Source organism: Ceratotherium simum, chromosome 36 (assembly GCF_057802395.1).
Source record: "Ceratotherium simum simum isolate JZ-2026a chromosome 36, ASM5780239v1, whole genome shotgun sequence".
Taxonomy (NCBI): Eukaryota; Metazoa; Chordata; class Mammalia; order Perissodactyla; family Rhinocerotidae; genus Ceratotherium; species Ceratotherium simum.
In genome coordinates, this window is record NC_141935.1 from 30728934 (window position 1) to 30753674 (window position 24741).

At 43.8% G+C, this 24741-nt stretch overlaps 1 protein-coding gene across 1 annotated transcript; it reads left to right on the plus strand.

The window, feature by feature from the left end:
* Positions 1 to 2135: 2135 nt before the first annotated feature.
* SPMIP3 (sperm microtubule inner protein 3) lies at positions 2136 to 23202 on the plus strand. Its single transcript, XM_014794652.2, has 4 exons — positions 2136 to 2191; positions 8489 to 8584; positions 14815 to 14987; positions 22880 to 23202. The coding sequence occupies exons 1-4, from the start codon at positions 2136 to 2138 to the stop codon at positions 22969 to 22971; spliced, it is 417 nt and encodes a 138-aa protein (XP_014650138.1). The 3' UTR covers positions 22972 to 23202.
* The last annotated feature ends 1539 nt before the right edge of the window (positions 23203 to 24741 follow it).

Genomic DNA, 24741 nt, shown 5'->3' on the forward strand with positions numbered 1-24741 from the left:
ATTATATAATGAATAGGCTCTGTTGGATAGCCAAACTACTCTGTTATAACGTGATCTTGATTGAAAATTTTGAAGTTGCTTGAAAAACACACTCAGAGGTGGAATAAAGCAGCTAGCTGGCCTGTGGACAATGAGTTAACATGTTTTGACTGTAAAAGGGAAGAGAGGGAGGCTCACACACTTTTTTCCAATCCTTTCTCCTTCCTGCTTCTTTTGCGCCGTCCCAGTTTTGTTTTGGCTGATGGTCTGAGTGCTCTGTGGTTGTTTCGATAGAGCATAGTCCTTAAGATAAGTGTTTCTTGAGCCCGAGAGTTCCAATTCTGGTTCCTTGTATGAGCGACTTTATGTCTCAGGACTTCTGTTTTCTTGTCAGTAAAATAGTGGTAATACTTCATAGGTTTCTGGGGGCTAATGTGAGTTAATACTTGTTATCTGACACATAATACATGCTTATAAATAGAAACTCGTCTTTCTCTTTTCTCAAAGGTGCTTCTTAAATTACAGAACACTCACGCCCATATTATCACCTCGCCTACCCTCCACAGAGATAGCGTAGTCATCAACATAGAGCACGGGTGCCCTAGTCCATTTGGGCTGCTATAACAAATTACCATAGACGGGGTGGTCTATAAATGACAGGTTTATTTCTCATGATTCCAGAGGATGGAAGTCTAAGATCAGGGTGCCAGATGGTCAGGATCTGTGAGAATCCTCTTCCGGGTTGCAGACTGCCAGCCTCTTGTTGGGTCCTCACATGGCGGAAGGAGGGCAAGACAGCTCTCTGGGGTCTCTTTCATAAGAGCACTAGTTCCATTCAGGAGGACTCCAACCTCATAACCTAGTTCCCTCCCAAAGGCCCCACCTCCTATACCTTCCTAATACTATCCCATTGGGATTAGGGTTCCAACATGTGAATTTTGGGGGGGACACATTCAGTCCATTGCAGCAGGGAAATGACCTGCCCTGGTCACATGGGTCTCAGTCCAATGTTCTCCTGCTAAACCATTGGCCATGTTTATTCAAATCAGAGGCCCAGCTGTCTTTGTAGGTACATAACATATACACACAGTACAAAATTTGTAAGGTGCACAAAAGGTAAACTGTAAAAAAGTAAGGCTTTCTCCCACCTCTCTCCCCCAGGCACTCAGCTTCCCTCTCCATTGTTGACTTTTTCTCAAGTGAATATTTAGATGTAGTGGTTTTCTGTGGCAAGTCGTCTTCTCCAGCAGATGAACAGATGCAATATGAAATTTTAGACTAGAAAAAATATATATTACATGTTGAAGTCCAGGGTCAGTTTAGGAAACAGAAAGGGTTTGATATAGATAATGAGGTGTTTAAAAAATCATTGGAAGGGCTGGAGGAGCAGACTCTAGGCAAGGCCTCCGGGAAGGTTCTAGAACACCTCCACAAAACTGATCCATCATGGAAGGGGCAACCTCTGCCCTAATCAGGAAGCTGCTTCAGAATAACCGAGTTCAAGAACCTACTCCCAAAGCCACCACACTGCCACTGCAGCTCCCTCTCCATACTCCCAAAGCCAGTGTTTCAACACGGGAACACGGGGTTCAGCCACTGCCTTCAACGCAATTGCTTCTTGACACACCCAAAGCTGGAGACTGGACCCTTGATTTCTGCTGCAGAAAGACACGGTACCATACCTTCACAGCCTTGCTTGCCAGTAGAAAAAGTCAAAGCAGTGGGAAATGGCCTCTGTCTCGTTTCTGCCTTCCAAATCCCACTCCAGTACATCTGATTGGAGGAGTCTAAATCATATCCAGAACTCTAGTTGCAAGGGAGTCTGGGAAATGTAGTGCTTAGCCCGCAAGCTTGTGCAATAGGAGGGCCCCCTTGGAAGGGTGAGAAAGGAGGCCAAGTGCCCACTGGCACAGTACTTTGTATTTTTAAAGAAAAGCATGTCTGTATGTGTTGGCTTCTGCTTTCCACTTTTTGCTCCTTTACTAATTTATTTCCTTCCCTAAGTAGTCTAGCAGAAGCTATGGATAGTCCTTCTGCTATGTGAGTTTTCTTACTGTGATTTCTTTCAAGACGGACTTTGTAGTACTAAATAGCTCAGGCCTGGAAATGTGTGTGAACCTTCATTTGATAATGGTTTTTTCAGAATCGCCTTCATCATGGCTGCCGTCCGGCTACGTGAAATCATTGACCGCCGGCCAGTGATCCCACCCAGGTAACGTTCCTCCAGGGCAAGGCAGACAGGCACCCAGGGAGTTAGAATTGCTCACCGGCTGCTCCGTGATGGAGAGACCACTGCTGCCAGAGGGTTCTAGAGAAGTTTCTTTGGGTTTAAGGACAGTTGTAAAAACAGTCCCACACGCATGGCAGAATCCAAGCAAAGGGGAAACTCCAAATTCCCCAAAGATTGGAAGGATATTGGGATTTTGCTTGGGGAGAAGTCTGAGGGACCCAGGGCCAAATTTTAGAGGGGACCCCTTTACTCTGCTTGGGACAAAACAAACCACCCCAGGCCACAGCACACGGGAGGTGACTGCACAGATGGAGACGAAGTAGGAGTTTCACTCATTCACCAAGTGCATCCATCGCCCAAGAATAACAAGTCCTAGACATGTATTATTGTGAGAGCTATTGGACAACAATCTACAGATCCTAACCCCACCCTCCCTTCACCACTGGCTATGGTGTCTGCAGAGATTTAGAAGCTGTGAAATAGGGGCAGGAACCCCACACAACAAGTGACTTTGGAGTCAGCCTCTTGCAGCCCCATTGGCTTCGTGGTTTTGAGCAGGCCTCATGATTGTTTTAGTATTTAGTTATTGTTAACAATGCTTTGTCAGCAGCGATAAGGCCTTTGCTTCCAGAAATTACTGAAGGAGGGGTGAGACAAGGATCCTTCATTGCTAGATACTTTAAGAGCCCTCTTTCAGAGAAAGCACAGAGCCTGCCCTTCCCTCCCTGAAACCTGTGTGAAGAGGAAGCAGAGTGGAGAGAAACAGGGATGGAACAGAAACAGCGTTTCCTGATTTCTGCCTCCCCACAAGCCCTTGGTCTTTCTGTGTGTGTCTGAGATCTGTTTTGTCCACTGTCGGGCCTGTTTGACTGTGGTCTCATCTTCTGGGGAAAACGGAAACAAACCTCCCTTGGCTGCTGCTGCCTGGAGCTCAATGGAACCAAGTCAGAGTCACGGGCCTGCCCTGTGCCAGCCAGTGGGAAGCCTGAGGGATTGAATGGAAAATGGTGCAGCAGGCACCGTGCCTGCTGGGGTCCTCAGCCTGGGCTGGATTCAGTTCTCTGTGCTCGCCCATCAGGGCCCTGCGAGGGGGCACACTTCACCTGAGCTAGACGGGTGCCCCACCCTCCACCCACAGTCCTCACCGTGGAGCAGGTCTCTGTCTACTTTATGTCTTTCCTGCCTTTGCAACAATAGTGAGTCCAGTCCATCAACAAGCTCCTCAATTCTGCCTCCAGGATACATCTCCCCTAGGAACGCTTTTCTCCATCTCCACTGCCACCACTTGGTCCAGACGATGGCTGCCTCTCTCCTGCTCACCCACAGCGACCACCCCTCTTGTCCTCCTGCGATCCATTCTCCAGAGTGAGCTTCATGGAATGAAAATTGAACCAAGACCTCTGTTGCATAAAACCCTGGAATCATTGTATTTTGCGTAAAATCCAAATTCGTTGCCAGGGCCTACAGAGCCCCACGTGTACCAGCCCTGCCTCTCTCTCCAGCCTTCCCTTAGCTCCAGCCCCAGTCTTTCTCCTGTCCCTTTAGTAGGCCACCCTCTTCCGCACCTTAGGGCTTGCGGGCATGCTCCTTCTCCTGGATTGCTCCCTGCCCCCACTCTCCCCCATCCCTTGTCTTAACCAGCCCCCTTCACCCAGCAGGTCCCAGCTCTGTGGTCAGCTGCTCAGAGAGCTGTTACCACCCAGGCTGGAGAAGGTCTTCTCCTTCTGCCCACCTCTCCCCTTCTGTTATGCTCCATCTCACACCCTTTTTGGTTTTCTTTAGGGCCCTTATCACAACTTCCAATTATTTTATTTGTGTCTTTATTTCCTGTCTGTCTCAGCCACTGGAATAATAGTTAACACTTACACAGCTCTTATTACATGGCGGGCAGTGTTCTAAGTGTGTATGAACTCATTTAATCCTCACAGTGACTGTGAGGTACAGATGAGGAAACTGAGGCACAGAGTGGTTAAGTGACTGTCCCAAGATCCCACAGCTAGCAAGTAGTTGGCAGAGGCAGGATTTGAACCCACGGGTCCGGCTCCAGCCTCTGTGCCCTTGGTCACTGCACTTCACTCCAGGTTAGCTCCCCTAGGGGGCGCTTGTCTGCCTCTCTCTGCAACCCACGTCATAACCTCTGCCTAGCAGATTGCCAGACGAGGTGGGCCCTCTATGCACATTTGTTGAAAAAATGAAAATGAATGAATCCATGAGAAAAAATGATTCTGTCATTTATTTGTGGCTTGGCCTCCTGGTGACTGAGGGTACATGCAGAAGGCCTGCCCTTCTGCTGTTCCTTTCGCACAAGCATTTATCCAGTTCATCCTTACGTGCCTGACCCTTGGGGCTATACTAGGGAAAACTGAGTTACAAACCAGTAGGGGCCCCTAATAAAATTAAATAGTAAACGGTTCACAAGTTGTAGAGACCACACAGAAGTCTCATAATAAGAATTATTTTAGATGCAAACGTTAACTGGTGCCATTCCCCAAGCAACAGGCCTGTCACTCAGGGGCAGGGCTGGGTGTTGTGTTGGTTTGTGGAGCCCAGGATGTTCCTGAAAAGACCACTTCAGGTGGATTACACTCCGTAGGGTGTGGAAGATCAAGATATGGAATTTGTGTCGGACGTAAATGGATTTTAGAAACATCGACTGAAGTGGTCTCTGGGAAATCAAGAGGCAGATATGGGGGTCAGTGCATCCTGCCTAGAACGCACCTAACACAGATGGGATGTTTTAGTCAGCGAGTACATTTGCAGATGTCTCATGGACTCCCACGGAATCACGAATGGAGACGATAGTGTCACCCCCACTTTACTGATGAGGAGCTCAGTGGAGCCAGGGGAGCCTGGGAGATGAGAGCACGGGCCTGGCGGTCTCCTGTCTTCTGTACTTATTAGCCGGTGTCCTGGCCAGGTCGTCAGTTTCCTGACTGGGCAGCACTCACCACACTGTCTATGATTCGTCAGTTGCCCGAATATGGTTTTCCTTACCAGGTTATGAATTCTTGGGTAGAAGGACAGTATTTATCATCACTGTATCCGCAGCACATGGCAGACTCATCTGAGCCTGCAATAAGTGCTTGTTTTATTGAGTTGAAAGCAGCTTCCAGCTAACACTGCCGTGTCTATTTCTTTTCCTGTTGCTTCGGTACACAACATCTGCTTCCTGTCTGCCCGTAAGTGAGAGAATCACAGAGTTCAAACCAAAACAGCGCTGAACTCTTCTGAAGAGAAGTCCTCGTGTGTACACACGGATGACTCTGGGTGCAACGTGGAGCTGAGAGGACCAGGTTTGATTCACAGCTCTGGCCTTTACCAGCCGGGTGATATTTAGACAGTCCACTTCACCTCTCTGAGCCTCCGTCTCCTCTTCTGTAACGGGGTGTTAATATTTACCTGGCGAGGTGACTGTGAGAATTAGATGAGTTCATCTCTGTAAAGACGCTTTGTAAAGCATGAGGCCCAAGGCAGACATAACAGAATTGCATAGTCACAGAACACGTGCTACCTCAGGCCGTGGGTCCAGGCTCCTGAGGGACGAACACCCACGACCTCCGCTGTGCATGTTGAATTTTGTCTGCAGCTAAGCCCAGATCCTGCTCCAGTTCCGTTCACCCTCCCAGGGGACAGGTTTGCTCTTGTCTGGACTGAACACGTCAGGGACTGGTAAACAATGTATGGTGGAATCAGACACAGCCGGACTCCTGCTCCTGTCCAGGGAGAAGGAATGGCCTTTCTACAGCTGGTTCAAGGACCTTGAGAGCCAAGTCAATAGAGTGGCAGGGTCTGCAGAGCCAGCACTGCTTTCCTAGTCATTAATCTGTTTTGCCCCACATCCAACCTCCTCGGGAGAGGCCAGGTACCGCGCAGCCTCTGGGTACACCGACTGTCATGCCAGGCTAGGCGTTGCCCCTTAGGAGATAAACATTCTCTTCCAAACACCGACATTTTAACCTCTTAATTGGGGGCTTTCTCCTGTTTGAGGTGAAGGTCCCATGGAAGAGCTTGGAAAGTCTACCCAAAGCATGGAGGCAAAGGGCGCCATTGTTTCATTCCCGAACCTCCCTGCTTCTCCACCCAGCCCTCCCTCCCCCAACACCATCTGCTCACACGCTTTCGCACCCTCTCACCGCTCCTGGGGACCGCGGGCAGGCGTGTCATCGGGTGCTGGTGAAGGGCTTCTCCATTCTCAAACAGCTGTTACGGACCAGTCCAAGGAGCAGTGTTTAGGCTGCTCACCTGTATTCAGCAGGTATTTGTTGTGTGCGTGCTACTGAAGAAGTCATGGTCGAAACACAGCCTGCTGCAAACAGCGTAGCAACTGGGAGGAGCCAGTGTGGGTTTGGAACTCCAGTTGGATCATAACAAACCGTAACATGGTCCTAGGGTAATCATTCCCAGGTTGTGCTTCAGAAACTGGATGGGCGCCTAAGAAAGCAATGTCTCCTGTTCCCATACACTCAGAAATGTCATTTGTTGTTTACTCTTCAGGGCCCAGTCATTTTATCCTAGCCACTGGACAGGCCCAGGCAGCCTGCGGTTTTTTGAAAATCAGAGCTCCCGGAGGTCCTGTTTGCACAGGCAGACAGACCTACCTTGCTCACAGCATTGGTCTTTCATGCTGGTTAGAGAGCGAGGTCCCCACTGGCCCCCACACACTCCATTCTGATCCAACTCTGTCCAAGTCTTGGCTTTTATTATAATTCCCCTCACCTGGAATCTCCTCCCCATCCTATTTGCCTGCTCAAATCCTAGACCCCCGCCCTCTCTGTGCCCTCATTGACCCTTTATTCAGATCACTATTTCAGCACATAAAAAGCATTTTGAGGACAAGGACTGCTTCTTCGTCAGCTTCATATCTGCAGACCCTAGCAGCGTGCCGGGGACGTTATGTGCATTCAGTAAACGCTGGTTGGACTGGAGGCAGAGTTTAAGTTTCCGTTCATCATCCAGCACATATTGGTGAGCTACTACGTGCAAAACTATGTGCTACTTTCTAGTGACTCTTCCTGAATTCTTCTGGCACCTACTGAATGCTCAGAATCTGTGGACGGTCCCCAAAAATCCCGCCTATCATAAACTCTATAAAGTCATCCTCCCCACAATGGTCACCTTCCTAGCTCCCCTCTCCTGGGACATGGCAACATTCTTCCCAGTGCCTGAAGCCTAAGCCTTGACTTGGACACCTCCCGCTCTTCTACCTTCAATCCTCTCTCCAAAAGTATCCTCTCCTCTCCATCCACATTTCCACCACATATTTCAGAGCTTCACCGTGTCCCACATAAATGACTACAATTGCCTCCAACCAGTCTTTCTACTTCTAATTAGATTGTCCTCAAATGTGTTTTCCACACTGCCACCAGTGAAAATCTTTCCAAAATAAAAATTGTGTTACATCGTCAATCTTCTTAAAAATCCTACAGAGATTCCCTGTCACCTACATCAGTGGTTCTCAACCTGTCAGATGCAACACTCCCTTTTTTTGTAACAAATACTTTGCAATGTCCCTTCTACTTTTCTGCAATAAAATCTGTAACATAATCCAACTACACATAATTTTAAAGTATCAATATAATGTTGTTTTAATCCAAAAGGAAGAGGAATTTATTATAAAGTAAGATGTATTTCAAAACGTTAAGTTCTGGCCACCACTACCCCCGAGTCATCTCCCCTATGCCGTTGTGTTTCAGCCCTACACGCCCATCTCCCCTTCCCACCCCAGGAGCACTTCCTCCCATTCTCCACCTCCTCCACTCTGTTTGTGCTTCAGAACTTTCCCGACCAGCCCCCCAGGCAGGGCTTGAGTTCCTTCTCTGGGCTCACCTCGTGCTTTGACATCACGGGGCTTCTTCATTTTTAGCCTCTATACACTTAAGTATTACAGTTTAAAAAAAAAAAAACTTATTGTGAAAGTTTGTAAACATATCTAAAGTAGAAAAAAATCATGTAAGGACCCCTATTTACTCATTCCCACGTTTCAACAATTATCAACATTTGCCCCACTGGTTTTACATATCCTCCTATTCTTTTTTTTCTGGTGTTTTGCATCCAATAGCTGACAAGTCAGATATCTCCTTATGAATCCTGAAAACTGAATGCTGAAAAAAGGGTAACAAAAAACACTCCTATCAAGAAATTCCAAGAGTTTTATGAGCTCTGTGCCAGGAACTGGGGACAAAGACCAGATATATTTCTTATTATACCACAGCTGGTATTCCTCTGCAAAGAACTAACTGTAATAATTGCTTTTTTCTCACCCCTTGCTTTCTCCACTAGTGTATTCATTGCTCGTCAAGGAAGGGACGTTCAAGGCTATTACCCTGGGCAGCTGGCAAGAGTCCATCCTGATTACAGTGTGAACAGATCTCTCAGGTCAGACACCTTCCTAAACCTTAATTTTCAAAAATGTCACTAAAGTTAGAATGACAAATGAAAAAAAAGAAAACGGGAATCACAATTTATAATAATAACAATGAAAACAATAATTATCATTATTGAATGGATAGAAAAACTTTGGAAGGAAATACACCAAATGGTTAACAATAGTGTTTTATGAATGGTGAGATTATTGGTATTTGTATTTTATTTTTTATCTTTTGCTCTATTTTCCAGATTTTCTCTAACAAACATATATTACATTTATAATCGGCAATGAATATAGAATTTTATTAAATCATCAAAGAAGTTTAAGAAATACCATGAGTTTAAAGTTCAACTTGGCCAAATAACTTAACCTTCCTGAGACTCACTTTCCTTCTCAGTAAAATTACAAATTTGGCCTAAATGACTTCTGCCTTTCTGGACGTGGCTTTAACAACAACAACAAAAAAGGCACTTTGACATTACTTTCTAGTTTTGAGAGGCTGGAAACCAAAGTAGTTAAAAGCAGCAGTTTGAGTAACTTATGAAATGTTCGATCTTGGGCAATTTTCATTTCTTCCGTGAGCATCTGTTGACTTATCTGTTAAATAAAATAACTGATGTAAAATTCCAGGACATAGTAAGCACTCAGCATATGATGGCTGTTATTTTGAGTTCATCATCTAATATAATTTACAAATTTCTCTTCTTCTTTTAATTGCTTTTGATATAGTCAACTCTTGATTGTCCTCCACACAAAGAAAAGGGAGCACATAGTCTAAACTTAATAGATGGTTTAACTGGAAGTAGCTTTAGAGGTCAACCTGGTCCAATTAGATGAATAAGGTGTAGCCCAGAGAGGTGACATGTCTTGCCAGAGGTACAGTTGGTTGATGTAAAAGCCGGGTCTTCGATGTAAAAGCTGGGTCTTGAATCTATCCACGTTTTCTGATTCCCAGCTAAAGGCTCCTTGTTCTAACTCAAATACATACTTGTATTAAGCTCTGGTCAGGGCTGTGTCCTCTGCCAGAGGACAGATAAGAAAGGAAACGACAGAACCCCACCGCCAGAGCTGCTCACGGCCAGCCCCACGGGGCACTCTCCACATGTGTTCTGTGGACTCTGATAATCTTTCAACCCCAATGCTTTGCGCCCAAATGTCAGTCCTCCTCCACAGGGTGGATCAGGCAAAGGGGACCCTGACTCCCCTGGACTTGGCAAGGCTGGTGCCTGCCCAAGAGTAGCCTGACGGGGAAAACTTAGTGCAAATGTCAATCAATGACTTTATTAAGCTTCTAGTAAAGAATAAGAAGAAGGAAAAGACAACCCAAATGCACAAGAAACTGACAGGTTCATCAGACAGCTAGTGTTTTGATTGACATTCAGAGACATGCTCTTGTAGGGAAAGGAATGCTCCCCATATTGGGCACCCACTTTGCAGGACCAAGAACCTATTAAGCACGAAAGAAGAGCATGTAGCAGGAAGAAGAGCAAGTGGACGGGAGTTCTTGGTGCTCCTCTGTCATATCCACAACAGAGCACCCCTCCGCCCATCCAGCGTCTCTCCCAGTCCAGAGCCGCACAAGTACGGTCAGATGCTTGCACTTGCTTTTTCTGAGCTTCGGGCAGAGCCCCTCCATTTCTGCTAACACTCTCTTTAAAGAGGGCACATAACAATCAAGTTTTCACCCAAGTGTGTAAACATAATGAATTATAATTAAGCAGTTTCTGTCACCTTGTTTAAGTGTGATTAATCACAGTGATACAATCAAGAAAGACTACATCCCACTACTAAATGATTGGATTTAGATGTTCTTAAATCTTACCCAGCGTTTGATAGTTTTCACATCTGTAGCAGCCCATCTCTTCTATTTTATAGTTTAAAATACATGTTTATTAGAACATGTAGAAGATATTGATAATCAAAAAATAAAAAATTGAAAATTACTCATAATATCATCACCCATAGGTAGATAATCATGCAGAATCTTCCAGATCTACACAAAATAGGATGGGATGGTATTTTGAAACCCTTTTTCCCCCAGTTTTATTGAGATGTCGTTGACATATAACATAGTATTAGTTTTAGGTGTACAACATAATGATTTGATATATGTATATATTGTGAAATGATCACCACAATAACTTTAGTTAACATCTATCACCTCATATAGTTACAAATGTTTTTTTCCTGTGATGAAAACTTTTAAGATCTACTCTCCTAGTACCTTTCAAATATAGAATACAGTATTGTTAACTATAGTCACCATGCCGTGCATTACATCCCCAGGACTTATTTATCTTATAACTGGAAGTGTGTACCATTTGACCGCCTTCACCCATTTCACCCACTCCCCCAACCTGCCTCTGGCAACCACTATTCTGTTATGTGTTTCTATGAATTTGGATTTTTTAGATTGCACATGTACGTGAGATCATAGAGTGTTTGTCTTTCCCATTCTGACTTATTTTACTTAGCATAATGCCTTCAAGGTCTATCCCATATTATGGCAAATGGCAAGATTTCCTTCTTTTTATGGCTGAATAGCATTCCATTGTATGTATATACACACCTCCTTTATCCATTCATCTGTCAATGGACACTTAGGTTGTTTCCATGTCTTGGCTATTGTAAATAATGCTGCAATGATCATGGCAGTGCATATATCTGTTTGAGATAGTGATTTTGTTTCCTTTGGATCAATACCTAGAAGTGGAACTGTTGGATCATATGGTGGTTCTATTTTTAAGTTTTTGAGGAACATCCATGCTATTTTCCATAGTGGCTGCAGCAACTATGGAAATTCCCACCAACAGTACACAAGGGTTCTCTTTTCTCCACACCCTTGCCAACTCTTATTATCCCATCTTTTTGATAACAGCCATTCTAACAGGTGTGAGGTGATATCTCATTGTGGCTTTGATTTGCACTTACCTAATAATTAGTGATGTTGAACATCTTTTCATGTGTCTATTGGCCATCTGTTTATCTTCTTTGGAAAAATGTCTATTCAGATCCTCTGCCCATTTTTTAATTGAATTGTTTGTTTTTTTGCTATTGAGTTGTATAAGTTCTTTATGTATTTTGAGTATTAACTCCTTATCAGATATAGGTTTGGCAACTATTTTCTCCAGTTCAGTAGGTTACCTTCTCATTTTGTTGATGGTTTCCTTTGCTATGCAGATGCTTTTTGGTTTGATGTAGTCCCACTTGCTTATTTTTGCTTTGATTGCCTTTGCTTTTGGTGTCAAAACCAAAAAATCATTGCCAAGACCGTTGTCAAGAAGTTGATCCCCTATGTTTTCTTCTAGATGTTTTATGGTTTCAAGTCTTACATACAAGTCTTTAACCCATATTGAGTTAATTTTTGTGTATGGTATAAGACAGGGGCCCAGTTTCATTCATTCACACGTGTCTGTCCAGTTTTCTCAACACCGTTTATTAAAGAGGCTGTTCTTTCCTCATTGTATTTTTTGGTTCCTTTGTCATAACTTAATTGACCATATTTGCATGGGTTTATTTATGGGTTCACTATTCTGTTCCGTTGATCTGTGTGTCTGTTTTTATGCCAATACCATACTGTTTTGATTACCTATAGCTTTGTAATATAGTTTGAAATCAGGGAGTATGATACCTCCAACTTTTTTTTGTTCCTTCTCAAGATTGCTTTGGCTATTCAGGGTCTTTTGTGGTTCCATACAAATTTTAGAATTCTTTCCAAAATTCTATTTCTGTGCAAATGCCATTGGAATTTTGATAGAGATTGCATTGGTCATATGGACACTTTAATAATATCAATTCTTCCAATCCATGACCATGGAATATCTTTCCATTTATTTGTGTTTTCTTCAATTTCTTTCATCAATGTCTTGTTGTTTTCAACGTACAGGTCTTTTACCTCCTTGATTAAATTTATTCCTACATATTTTATTCTTTTTTTTTTTTTTTAGATTCTCTGCATGGCATTTTTTTTTTTTTGAGGAAGATTGGCCCTGTGCTACATCTGTTGCCAATCTTCCTCTTTTTCTTTTTTCTTGCGAAAGCCCCAGTACATAGTTGTATATCCTAGTTGTAGGTCCTTCTAGATCTTCTATGTGGGACACCACCTCAGCATGGCTTGATGAGCAGTGAGTAGGTCTGTGCCCAGGATCTGAACTGGCAAACCCCGGGCTGCCGAAGCAGAACATGCAAACTTCACCACTATGCCACCAGGCCAGCCCCTATTTTATTCTTTTTGATGCAACTGCAAATGGAATTGTTTTCTCAACTTCTCTTTCTGATAGTTCGTTATTAGTGTATAGAAACACAGCAGATTTTTGTATATTGATTTTGTATCCTGCAACTTGACTGAATTTGTTTATTAGTTCTAACAGCTTTTTGATGGAGTATTGAGGGTTTTCTATATATAATATCATGTCATCTGCAAATAGTGACAGTTCTCCATCTTCCTTTCCTATTTGAATGCCTTTTATTTCTTTTTCTTGCCTAGTTGCTCTGACCAGAGAAATACTATGTTGAATAGAAGTGGTGAGAGTGGCCATCCTTGTCTTAGACAAAAAGCTTTCAGCTGTTCACCATTGAGTATGATGTTAATTATGGGTTTGTCACATGTGGCTTTACTATGTTGGGGTACGTTCCCTCTGCTTTGTTAAGAGTTTTTATCATGTGGCCTGGCCTTGTGGCATAGTGATTAAGCTCACATGCTCCATTTCAGCAGCCTGGGGTTTGTGGGTTCAGATGCCACGCATGGACCTACACACGGCTCATCAAGCCGTGCTGTGGTGGCGTCCCACATACAAAATAGAGGAATATTGGCGACAGATGTTAGCTCAGGGCCAATCTTCCTCACCAAAGGAAAAAAAAGGATGTTTTTATCATGAATGGATGTTGAATTTTGCCAAATGCTTTTTCTGCATCTACTAAGATGATCATATGATTTTTATCTTTCATTTTGTTAATGTGGGGTAGCACATTGATTGATTTGAGGATGCTGAACCATCCTTGCATCCCTGGAACAAATCCCACTTGATCATGATGTATGATCCTTTTAATGTATTGTTGAATTCAGTTTGCTAATATTTTGTTGATTGATACCTTTTTTGTATAACAGTTGTAGTGAGATAATTCACATATGACACAATTCATCAACTTAAAGTGTACAATTCAAGTGAAACTTTTGTTTAAACTTAATAATATATTGTGGACTTTTTTTCCATCTCAAAAATTATAATTCCACAGCATCACTTTTATTGTTTTTTATTTTTTTTTAATTTTATTTATTTATTTATTTTCCCCCCAAAACCCCAGTAGATAGTTGTATGTCATAGCTGCACATCCTTCTAGTTGCTGTATGTGGGACACGGCCTCAGCATGGCCGGAGAAGCGGTGCATCGGTGCATGCCCGGGATCCGAACCCGGGCCGCCAGTAACGGAGTGCACACACTTAACCACTAAGCCACAGGGCCGGCCCTACAGCATCACTTTTAGTGGTGTGGTATTTCTGTATATGTCTGTATCATTGCCCAATAATTCTATTTTTTTTCACACAAAGGTTGTTTCCACTTTTTTAATTATCATAAAAATACTTTGATGATCATTCTTAGAGCTAAGTCTTTATTGACATCGCTAATTCCTGGAGTTGCTGGGACAAAATATATGCACATTTTAAAGGTATTAATACCTATCACCAAAGTGTTCTCAAACAAATTGCACCAGTGAATGTATACTCCTTCAAGTGTATGAAGATACTTCACCATTACATTTTGATTCTTCTTTACTTTTACCTTCAGAGGGTACTCATCTGAGTAGAGGTACAGGAAGGTTATAACTGATTTCAAGTTCGTCAAGCATAACTATGCACCATAATGGTTAGTGTGGTCAAAAGAAAGCATTGGCTCCTTGGGGAAACCAAACATCCATAGAAAATTACAATGAGAAGGGTATTGGGAAGATCTGGACTTGGGAAGTAGCCATGCATGAGCAGATCCAGTGGAAGTTTTGATGCAGGTCGCTTCTGTGACTTGTGATGGGGGAGGAGTGATGCTAAGGGAAGACCAGGGGACTGGAATCCCTGAGCCATCCACTGACAAGTTTGCTAGGGCTGGCCTTGGAGCTATGGAGTCTTGCCAATACTGTCTTTGTAGCCTCCTGGCCATTTCTAGGGAATGGATTTCAGCTGATGAGGAAATGAAATGCTTTTCTTCTACTTGGTTTTCAGCAAGCTGTTTCTATTTTCATTTAGACCTCTCACAGATTTGGCAATTCCACCCAAGAGAAAAAGTCAGTGTCAACCTCAATTAGACCAACACACTCTCATTCGATATATTTGTTTTCAAAGACATTCAAAGCCTGCAGAACCATGGTATAAAGAAACCACTTACCAACGAGACTATTCTCTGCCGTTTTACAAGATGGGTAAGTCAAGTCAACTGCTCTTACTCTGTGAGATCATCCTTGCCCGGAACAGACGAGCCTCTCCCACGGCCTTGCCGTCTCAGAGAGCATATCTGGGACCAGTCAAGTTGTGGGGAGGGGTGTGCGTGCATGTCCAGGTGAGGGAAGAAGGTAAAGGGCTGCTCTGAGGGCTGCCTTTTCCTTTCCTCCTTTCCTAGCTCCCCATATAGGACTTCAAGGAAGAGAATACATAAGTGTCCTTGCTAAGAAGCAGGCTTAAGTCTGTCCAGTCCTTACTGAGCCTCTTGTCACCCCACAGATTTGTTACTGTGCCTAAACATACTATTGAGGGAACTTTTTCTCATTCTCCTATTTTAAATGGCTTTATGACAATTATTTGACATTTGGAGTCATGTTTCAAAAATGCTAAATTCCCTGTGTAGTATCTCTCTCTGCTGCAGCATGTGCGAGAGTACCCAGGGACCCAGGCTCCCCCCAGATGTAGCCCTGGGGGTACACACACGGGCACTTAGACATTACCTCTATTCCTGTTTCATGGATGCTTTGAATTGTAGTGAGTAGAATGAATTACTTCACTGGCAGACTTTCTAAATGAGTAAACCGCAATGTTTCTGGGGCTTTTACACTGTGGCAGGCACACATTTTGTCCTCATAACAGCTCTCTGAGGTAAGTGCTATTATTTTCCCCATTTTACGGTAAGGGAGACCAAGTTGCAGAAGCAGTTACTTAACTCGCCCCAAATCATCCTGCCAGAGGTCGGACAAGCAGAATTTAGACCCAGGTCCTTTCAGACACAGAAAGCAGCCGAGCTCTGTGCCTGACCTATAAGCTCTCCTGCCTCTGTCACAGCTGAGTGTCGCTTGTATTGCTAGTTATTTAATAGCTTTCCTTAAAGTAAGTCACTTTCCTTTTATTCAAAAAAAATAAGAAAACTAGTAGAAGGATGGTGGGGCAGTGGGTTGGGGATGAGAAGGACCTGCCCTTCCTTCTTTTCCCCCAAGACAAGAGCTGCAGCCCGGAGGGAGCACCAGGGCAGGGCTGGGACTAGGTCCCAAGGGAACAGCAACCAGGAGAGTGGGGAGCAGATGGGACCAGGCGTGTCTCAAGAGAGCTGAGCCAGGGATGGGGCGGCAATAGGTGAAGCTGGCACGGGGGCAGAAATTGACAGGAAAGGTTTGGGGTAAGCGGTTACAAGCAGGGCACAGCTGAGTTCTGGGAGGTGAGAGAAGGTCGAGCCTGAGAGGGCAGGGAGCAGAGGGAATGGGGAGGAGGCTGGGGGCCGAGATCAGGTCATTCAAGGAAGGAGGCGCTGGGAGGAAGTGCTGGCTGGCAGGAATTGGGGTCCCACAGGGGACCTTGAGGGGGGTTATGTTAGAGGGCGCCGGGGTCGGGTAAGTCATAGGTTAGGGCTGAAGGATGAGTGAGGCCTGGGGCTGAGGAGCAGTTGGAAAGAAGAGGTGGGCGGGAGGTCTCAGTGGGCTCCTGTTCACACAGCCCTGGCCAAGCAGCTTGTCCTTTCAAGGCCGACCGTGTACGAAATGTTTCCTTTGCAGGAGGGAACCTAGGGGGCCTCTGGTTTCCAAAGTGATCATAAACAGGACCTTCTTTGCAAATCCTCTGCTGTGGGGAAATTCTGTTAGATAGACACGAAAGATTTTCTCCCTTGTTTATTTTAGAAGACAGTTCTTAATTCCTTCCAAACGTGTAGAGCCAAGTGAATGTTTAGCAAAGCAATTCAATATTTACCATCTACTATGCCTCTAGCACTGCGTGAGGTGCCAGGGAGGAGGTGAAAGAAAGTCCAGGCTGTGATCTCAGCTGCAGGGAGCTCACGATGTAATTGGAAACACGAGGCAGTGATCACCCTATCAGCAAATGATCACGTACCAGGTAGAGGAGCAGGCGTTGAAAGATGAGTTCACTGGGGCCCAGAACAGCGGGAAAGCAGCAGGCATCAGTGGGGAACTGAGTTGGGCCTTGATGGCTAGGATTTGCATGGTGGAGAAGAAACGGAGGGACACTACAGATGGGGACACTGCTACTAGGGGCTGTGGGTGGGAAGAAGGAGGGTGAGGTTTGTGGGGGCTGGCACACAGAGAGGACCCCAGTGAGAGGATGCTGGCCTGACTGGACCAGGTAGAAGGAGGGGGTGGAATTAAAATGCAGACTGGCAGAGTACGAGAGAGTGCGGAGCTGAAGGAGTCTGGAAAGTTGAATGTGGACAGTCAGCATCATTGTAGGGTCTGAGTCAAGGGAGTGACCCAGTCGGCTGGAGAGCACGTGGGGCTGCTAGCCCGCTCAGGCTGGTTGGAGAAGGCACAGACGGCACGAGAGAAGAGGGACTAGGAAGCTGTGGTGGTAATGCAGGATGCATCCGTGTGAAGCAAGCAGGATTCAGGCCTTGGAGGGCTGCAGTCCTGGCACCTTCCAACTGTGTGGTGTTGGGCAAGACACTCAGCTTCTCTGAACTTTTTTGTGCCTCTGTGAACTGGAGATCCAAAGTCTACGTTCCAGGATAGCTGTTAGAATTTAAAATATCTGTTGTGTGTCCACAACTGTGCCAAGTGGCTTACTCACATATGTGTGTGCACGCTCACGGTCGCATGAGTCTTAGTAGCCCCCATGAGGTAGGTATTATTATTAACTTCATTTAGTAGAAGAGGAAACGGAGGCTTAGGGACTTTAAGAAACCTACTCAAGCAAGTGGCTGGTAAGTCATTAGGTCATATCCAGATATATCTCACTCCTAACCCTTGCTCTTAGGTTGAACTAAGGAGATTTCATGGGAAATGGGAAGAAGACTTATAAGGCATAGGATTTGGAGTGAGAAAGGCCAGCGTTAATAGAGAATTCACAAAAGAGAAATTAAAGCTCATTGCACAGCCTCCCACTTCTACCGCAAGATTGTTGGTGCCTCTGATAGAAATAATGGTTTTAGGCAGAAGAGGTGTCAAGTTGGGATCTGTAGACAACTGAAAATGCGATACTGGAAAGTGCGGGCTAAGCAACATAAGATGAGGAACAGGGTTGGACAGCCCGCTACTTGGTGAGGTTTGAAGCCTGACCAATTCAAGAGATCATTTATGATGAAATATTCATTGCCCTATTCATTGAATCACTGATTGAGTGTATATTAGTTATCAATTGAGGATTAACAAATCATTGCAAAACCCAGTGACTTAACACATCAATGATGATGATTGTTGTCTCTCATGGTTTCTGCGGGTTAGGAAGTCGAGAGTTGCTCAGCTGGGAGCTCTGCTCGGGGTCTCTCTCAGGCATCATCAGATGTGGGTGCGTGCTGCACCATGGGAGGGCTTGACTGGGGCGGGAGGATCCACCTCCAAGGGTTGACAACTCACATGGCTGTCACTCACATGCTGGCTGGTGATCGAGCCCTCAGTGCTTTTCCAGGTGGGTCTCCCCGTGGGGCTGCTGAGTTCCTGACGGCGTGGCAGTCAGCTTCCAATGGAATGAGCGATCCGAGATGAAAGTGGAAACTGCAATGGCTTTTATGACCTAGGCTCAGAAGTCACACACCGTCACTTCTGATTAGTCACAGCCAGCCAGCCCTGAAGCACTGTGGGAGCAGATTACACAGGCTCTGATGCCAGGGGTCGGAATCATCGGGGTCCACCTTGGAAGCTGGATTCCATCATTGATTTAGCGTCCATTATGAACCAGACACGGTGCTGTCTGACAGGAGTAGGGTGACCAGTATAGACACGACACCTGCTTTCCTGGAGGTGACATTCGAGTGGGGGATATAGACCATAACCAAGTACATTTCTGAAAGATTAGAGACTGTAGCAGTGCTACGGGGGAAAGAAGCAGAGGGAAGGGTGTAGCTAAGGGAGGTTACTTTAATAGTGCAGTCAGGGGAAACCTCCGTACCATTTTAGCCGAGCCCTGGAAAATAAGAATGAGTCATGTAGAGAGCATTTCAGGCAAAGGGATCAGCAAGTGCAAAGCTTGAAAGCTGGAAATGGCTCAGCGTGTTTGAAGAACGGAAAGGAAGCCAGGGTTGTTTGGTGGGTAGTCAGTGAGGGTCAGAGTTTAGGATGCTTGGATTCTATTCTAGGAGCAATGGGCAGACTTGGAAGGATTGTGATCAGAGGAGTGACTTGTCATTTGTATTTTGAAAAGATCACTCCCTCTGCTGTTAAGACGCTATTGAGAAAGGAACAAGAGGAGGGCTTGCAGACCAGTAAGGAAGCTAGTTAGAAGTGTAGACCAGAGGTGACGGTGGCTTGGACCAGCAGGGAAGGTGAAAAGGAATAAACGGATTCCGGAGATATTTTGGAGGTCACATCAGCTGGACTTAGTGATAGATTTGATGTCGAGTGCATTTTCCTTCATTCATATGTATTCCTTCAGTAAACAATTTGGAAGCCTACTTATATACCAGTAAGTGCAAAGTTTTGGCAATACCAAGTGAAACAAAAATAGACACAAAGTTTCTACATTCAAGGAGCTTCAGGGGGAAACCAGCATAGAAATAAGCATAAAATTTCACCTGCCATAAACGCTATGAAGCAGAGTTTATGTGGTGCTATAGGATCATATAATAGGTCAGAGAAGGTTTCCCTGAGGAAATGATTAGCTGAGAGCTGAAAGACGAGCTAAAGGTTAATTAGGCAAGGAGGTGGGGAAGAGCCTCTCGGCAAGTACAGCATGTGCAAAGGCCCTGTGGTAGGAGCACGCCACGTTTGAGGAGCTAAAAAAAAGAAGACTGTGCTAAGTGCAGAAATCAAGAAGGGTGGAGCAGGATGTGGCTGGAGAGATGACAAGAGCAGAACAAGGAGGGCTTTACAGGCCATTTTCAGGTTTTGGGCCTCTAGTCTGAGATTAAAGGGAAACTATTGAAAAGTTTTAAGGAGGGTAGAGGTGACATAATTAAAATTGCATTTTGAAAAGATTTCTCTAACTGTGGAGAAGAAAAGGGGAGCAGGGTGTGGAGTAGCGTGGAGCAGAGGTTGCATACAGAGAGTCAGGAGGCAATTGCAGTGGTTAGGCTAAAGGATCTGAACCTCAGTGACATCACTTTTAAAAATCCAGATGCCCAGAATATACCCAATGCAGTTAAATCAGAATCTCCTGGTGGGAGTTGTGCATACCAGGCATCAAGAATTTTTAAAACTCCCCAGATAATTCCACTGCACAGTCGAGTTTAAGAACCAGTGATTCAGGCAACTGATGATGGGGGTAGCAGTAGAGACAATATTAGGTGGATTTGAGAGACGCTTAGGTGCCGATTATTTTGTAAACAGCAATCAGGCAGGAAAAAAGCTGATCTGCAGGAGACCTAACAGAGAGATGTTACCAGTCTGAGCCCTGATAGAGAAAAGAGCAGAGACTGAATCACACGTTTGCTTAAAACAAGAAACTGACTCCTTGAAGAAGTCTTTGGGGGAAGGGCTTTTCACAAAATAAGATACAGTAATATTAAGTTGTTCATCAAGCTGTAGGGTTTTTTATCTTGATCATTTGGCAGTCTTTGTGATCAGATTATAAGGGCAGAGCACACGTCTAGGTTAGCAATGATCTGCGTTCCACGTTCAGTTCTTATTTCTTATTTGGGAAACGTTCAAGAACAGATTAAATATAGATCATACTACATCATGACTATTGCTTAAGAAATTCTTTCTCAGTAAAAATTCTTTCTCAGCACGTAGGGGTCCATTTATTTATTTAGGAAACATTTATTAAGCACTGACAATGGGCAAGACACAGTGGGAGACGTGAAGACTGTCCTCAGAGAGCTTCTAGCCTGGGAGGATGGGATAGCCCCTCAGATGAAAACTGCCCTTGTGTTACTCACTCTGGTGCCAAATAATTCAAAGAACTCATTCTTCCAAAATAGAATATATGCTTTTAGTAGCAGTGTGACCCTGAGACTCTCTGATCTTCAGTTTTCTCATCTGCAGAAAGGATAAAAATAGTATCTTCCCAATAGAATTGAGATAGCCATAAAAAGAATTCAGCATTGTGCCTGTACATAAGATTAATAAACTTTCAAAAAATGTTAACTATCAATTATTGATCAAGAATAAGCATGTGCCATAATAAATATTTTTTTTAAAACCTAAGACAACGGAATTGCGTCTTATAGTGAGATTAAGTTCTAAAACCAGTGCATAAGGTAATAACCATGTATAATCAAACTTATCATTGAAAATCTCTTAAATTGTTGAAAGTGATAATATAAATGCTATTAAATCATTAAAGTATTTGGAATACATGGGATTCTTCATCAAGTTGGTTAAATTTTCTCTGTGATTCTCAATTAATTCTTCATTTTATTTTTCAATGATGACTTTCAAAGAAGTCACCACCACAAATCTACATGAACAATAATTTCACTTTGTCAAATGGTAAGGAAATCCAAAAAATCATTTCACACATTCTTTCCATAGTGTTCCCCACCCCCAAACCCTGGGTGGCATATTTCAGGCTTGAGCGCATCCACTGTCCAGGGGCATGTGTACGCACTACGTGGGACGGCAGAAGGAACCTCCCAAAAGTTAGTTGTATGTTCTCAGAACGTTTATTGAATTTCCCTGGTCAAATGTGTGTGCAATTCAGCTCCGTTGTAAGTCTTACAACAAGGATCAGGAAGACTGTTAAGCAGGATTCCTCCCACTTCTAAACTACTTGGATATATTTCTCTGGAATACAATGCAGTCCCCAAGACGGTCAGAGTTGCTATTTAACTCCATAATAAGTCTTGAGACGTCATATGGCTACTGACCACAGACAGGATCACTCTAAACTAAAGTAGATTTAAAAAAATCCTCCAGAGATGGCATTTCTAATCATAGTCCCCGGGTTAATATAATCTTATCCATTCTTAATATCAAGAAATGTTTATTTTTTTTATGTATTTATTTTTTGGTGAGGAAGATTGACCCTGAGCTAACATCTTCCTCTTTTTGCTGAGGAAGATTGTCTCTGGGCTAACATATGTGCCCATCTTCCTCTACTTTGTATATGGGAGGCCTGCCACAGCATGGCTTGATAAGCAGTGCTTTGGTCCGTGCCCAGGATTCAAACTTGCAAACCCTGGGCCACCGAAGCGGAGTGCACGCACTTAACCACTATGCCACCGGGCTGGCCCCAAAATGTTTATTTCTTTAAATGCTATTGAAATGCTGTGGAAGGTGGAATAGAACAGTGAAAAGATTAGGGACTTTGGGGCCTGATAACTCTGGGTCAGGTGTGGGCTCCTCCCCCCACAAGTCCTGTAAACTTGGGCAAGTTAATTAAGCTCTTGCTGATGGTGATAATATCACTAGGCCTCTGAGGGTTACTGTGAATATTCGAGTTAATGTAAAAAACACCTAATACAGTGCACAGCACTGTACATAAGACAGTTTTGTTACAATGCTGTCATTGGAACACTCTGAACTTTGGTTCATTAAGTGTGGATACAATGATTGAGGTGTTCAACCCAAGCCCTCCTTGAACTCTTACCTTCAGATAAGCAGAACGGTTAGTGATTGTAGACAAGATATGTAGATAAGATACGAGGGCACTCCAGTGGGTATGAATTTAGAAATGGCAACAATTGCAGTTTGATACAAAGATGACACAAAGTGGCCTGTTTATAATGTAGGACTTAAAGGGTTTGGGGATCTAGAGTGCAAATTTGTGATTTATTTAATTTTATTTACATTTTGGCATAATTCAATAATATGCCTCTGAATCAGAGATTGAACCACAGAAATAACCTTTTGACTAAGTCCTTTATTTCCACATCTTTAAAATGTATTCCTTTGTCTTAAATCTCATAAATTATTTTGTTATTGTACACAATTGTTAAAAGGACAGTGTGCTGAAATTTAGGAGTGAGTAGTCTTAAAATAAATCATTAATTTGTTTTAAATTCCAGATTGGGACCAGAAATTAGCCACCGTTTCATCGAATCCTAGACCACTTAATTCACTGCCGGAGCTCTACTGTTGTGAAAAGAGGCAGCTTTGAAAGAAAAGCTTTTTAACTACAGTGGCCATGGCATTTGAACAAAACAACCCGCGGTGTTCTTAGGTGACTCTTTGAAACTAAAATAATGGTAACAAAACTTCTGTTAATTTAAGTGTGTATCCAGATGGCTACAATCCTAAAATATTTACATGTTGGAAATTCTTTTCAGATCAAGTGGGTCAGCCTAGGGCAGGGAATCATGATCCAGCCTTAAGAGGACTTGTCATCTGTTCTTAGCCCCAAGACTAGTCTTGTTGCCAGTGCTAGAAAATCATCTTGCCTTAGTCCAAGGGTTATATGTAGGACAAGGTAAGCATATAATTGCATCTCCCCAATAATTGCATTGCTGTTGAGAAAGAAAAAAAGGACCTGGGGATGTAGCCAAAGGGGAAGACTGCCAGCACCACAGACCCTAAAGGTGCTCTGGATGCAGAAACCCCGATATGGCATAGGGCTGTAGTGAGATTTGGGACTGGTGAAGAGAAGGATTAATTGAAAGTCTGCAGACAGAAGAGTTAACACCCCCATCTTGGCAAGAAGAAAGCCTGACAACTAGGCAATCAAATCCCCAGGCCAAAAAGCTAGAGGGTCTTCTCTAAAGAAATGAAATGATCCCAAAGAAAAGAATCCTACATCTGGCCCCTAGGAACTCCCCAGAATACTAGTTGGTTCCTTATTCAGCACCCCAAAGTGAAGCCTACCAGTTAACAAGCTTCCCCCAAGAACACAGTTTCATGTTTCTTAGAGGTGAAGAGCCAACCAAGGGTCAGGGTCACCCGAGTTGAAGAAATAATGCAACATGAAACACAAAGACCAAAATAAGCAGAGGAAATGATCCCAGAGGACAGAGGATTCAGGGAACCCAAAAGAGACTAAAATGAGCTAACAAAATAACTTGATCATTTGACAAGGGATTTATCAAAATAATTACATCCATCAGCATGAAAAAGCAATCTTTCCAAAGCTCTTGGAAATTAAAAATATGACTGCTAAAATTAAAAATTTGACAGGATTGGAAGAAAATTCTGAAAAACTTTATATAGAATAGAAAGGCAAATAAAATGATTTTTTTTTTAAAAAGAAGAGACACAGAGTAATAAGTCAGGAGATCCGTCATCTGGCTCATAAGCATTCTAGAGATGGAACAGAGAAATTAGACTAGAAACAATTATCAAGGAAGCATTTTCACAGCGCAGACCAGAAGCCTCCCAAATGAAAGGGCCTCTGCTGTTGCCTAGCCTGTGAAAAGATAAAAAAAAATTTTGGTTTCATTGATTTTCTCTGTTGTCTTTCTATTCTCCATTTTGTTTGTCTCCACTCTAATCTTTCTTATTTCCTTCCTTCCACTGGCTTTGAGTTTAGTTTGCTTTCTTTTTCTAGTTCTTTAAGGTGTAAAGTTATATTGTTGATGTGAGATCTTTCTTCTTTTTATGGCTATAAATTTCCCATGGAGCACTGCCTTTGCTGCACCCCGTTAAGTTTTGGTATGCTGTGCTTTTGTTTTCATTCATCTCTAAGTATTTCCTAATTTTTCTTGTAATTTCTTCTTGACTCATTGGTTTAAAGAGTGTTTTTAGGGGCCAGCCTGGTGGCTCAAGTGGTTAAATGCATGCGCTCCGCCACGGCGACCTGGGGTTTGCCAGTTCGGATCCCAGACGTGCACCGTCGCACTGATTGGCAAGCCCTCCTGTGGAGGCGTCCCATGTAGAGAGGAGGAAGATGGGTGTGGATGTTGGCCCAGGGCCAGTCTTCCTCGGCAAAAAAAAAGAG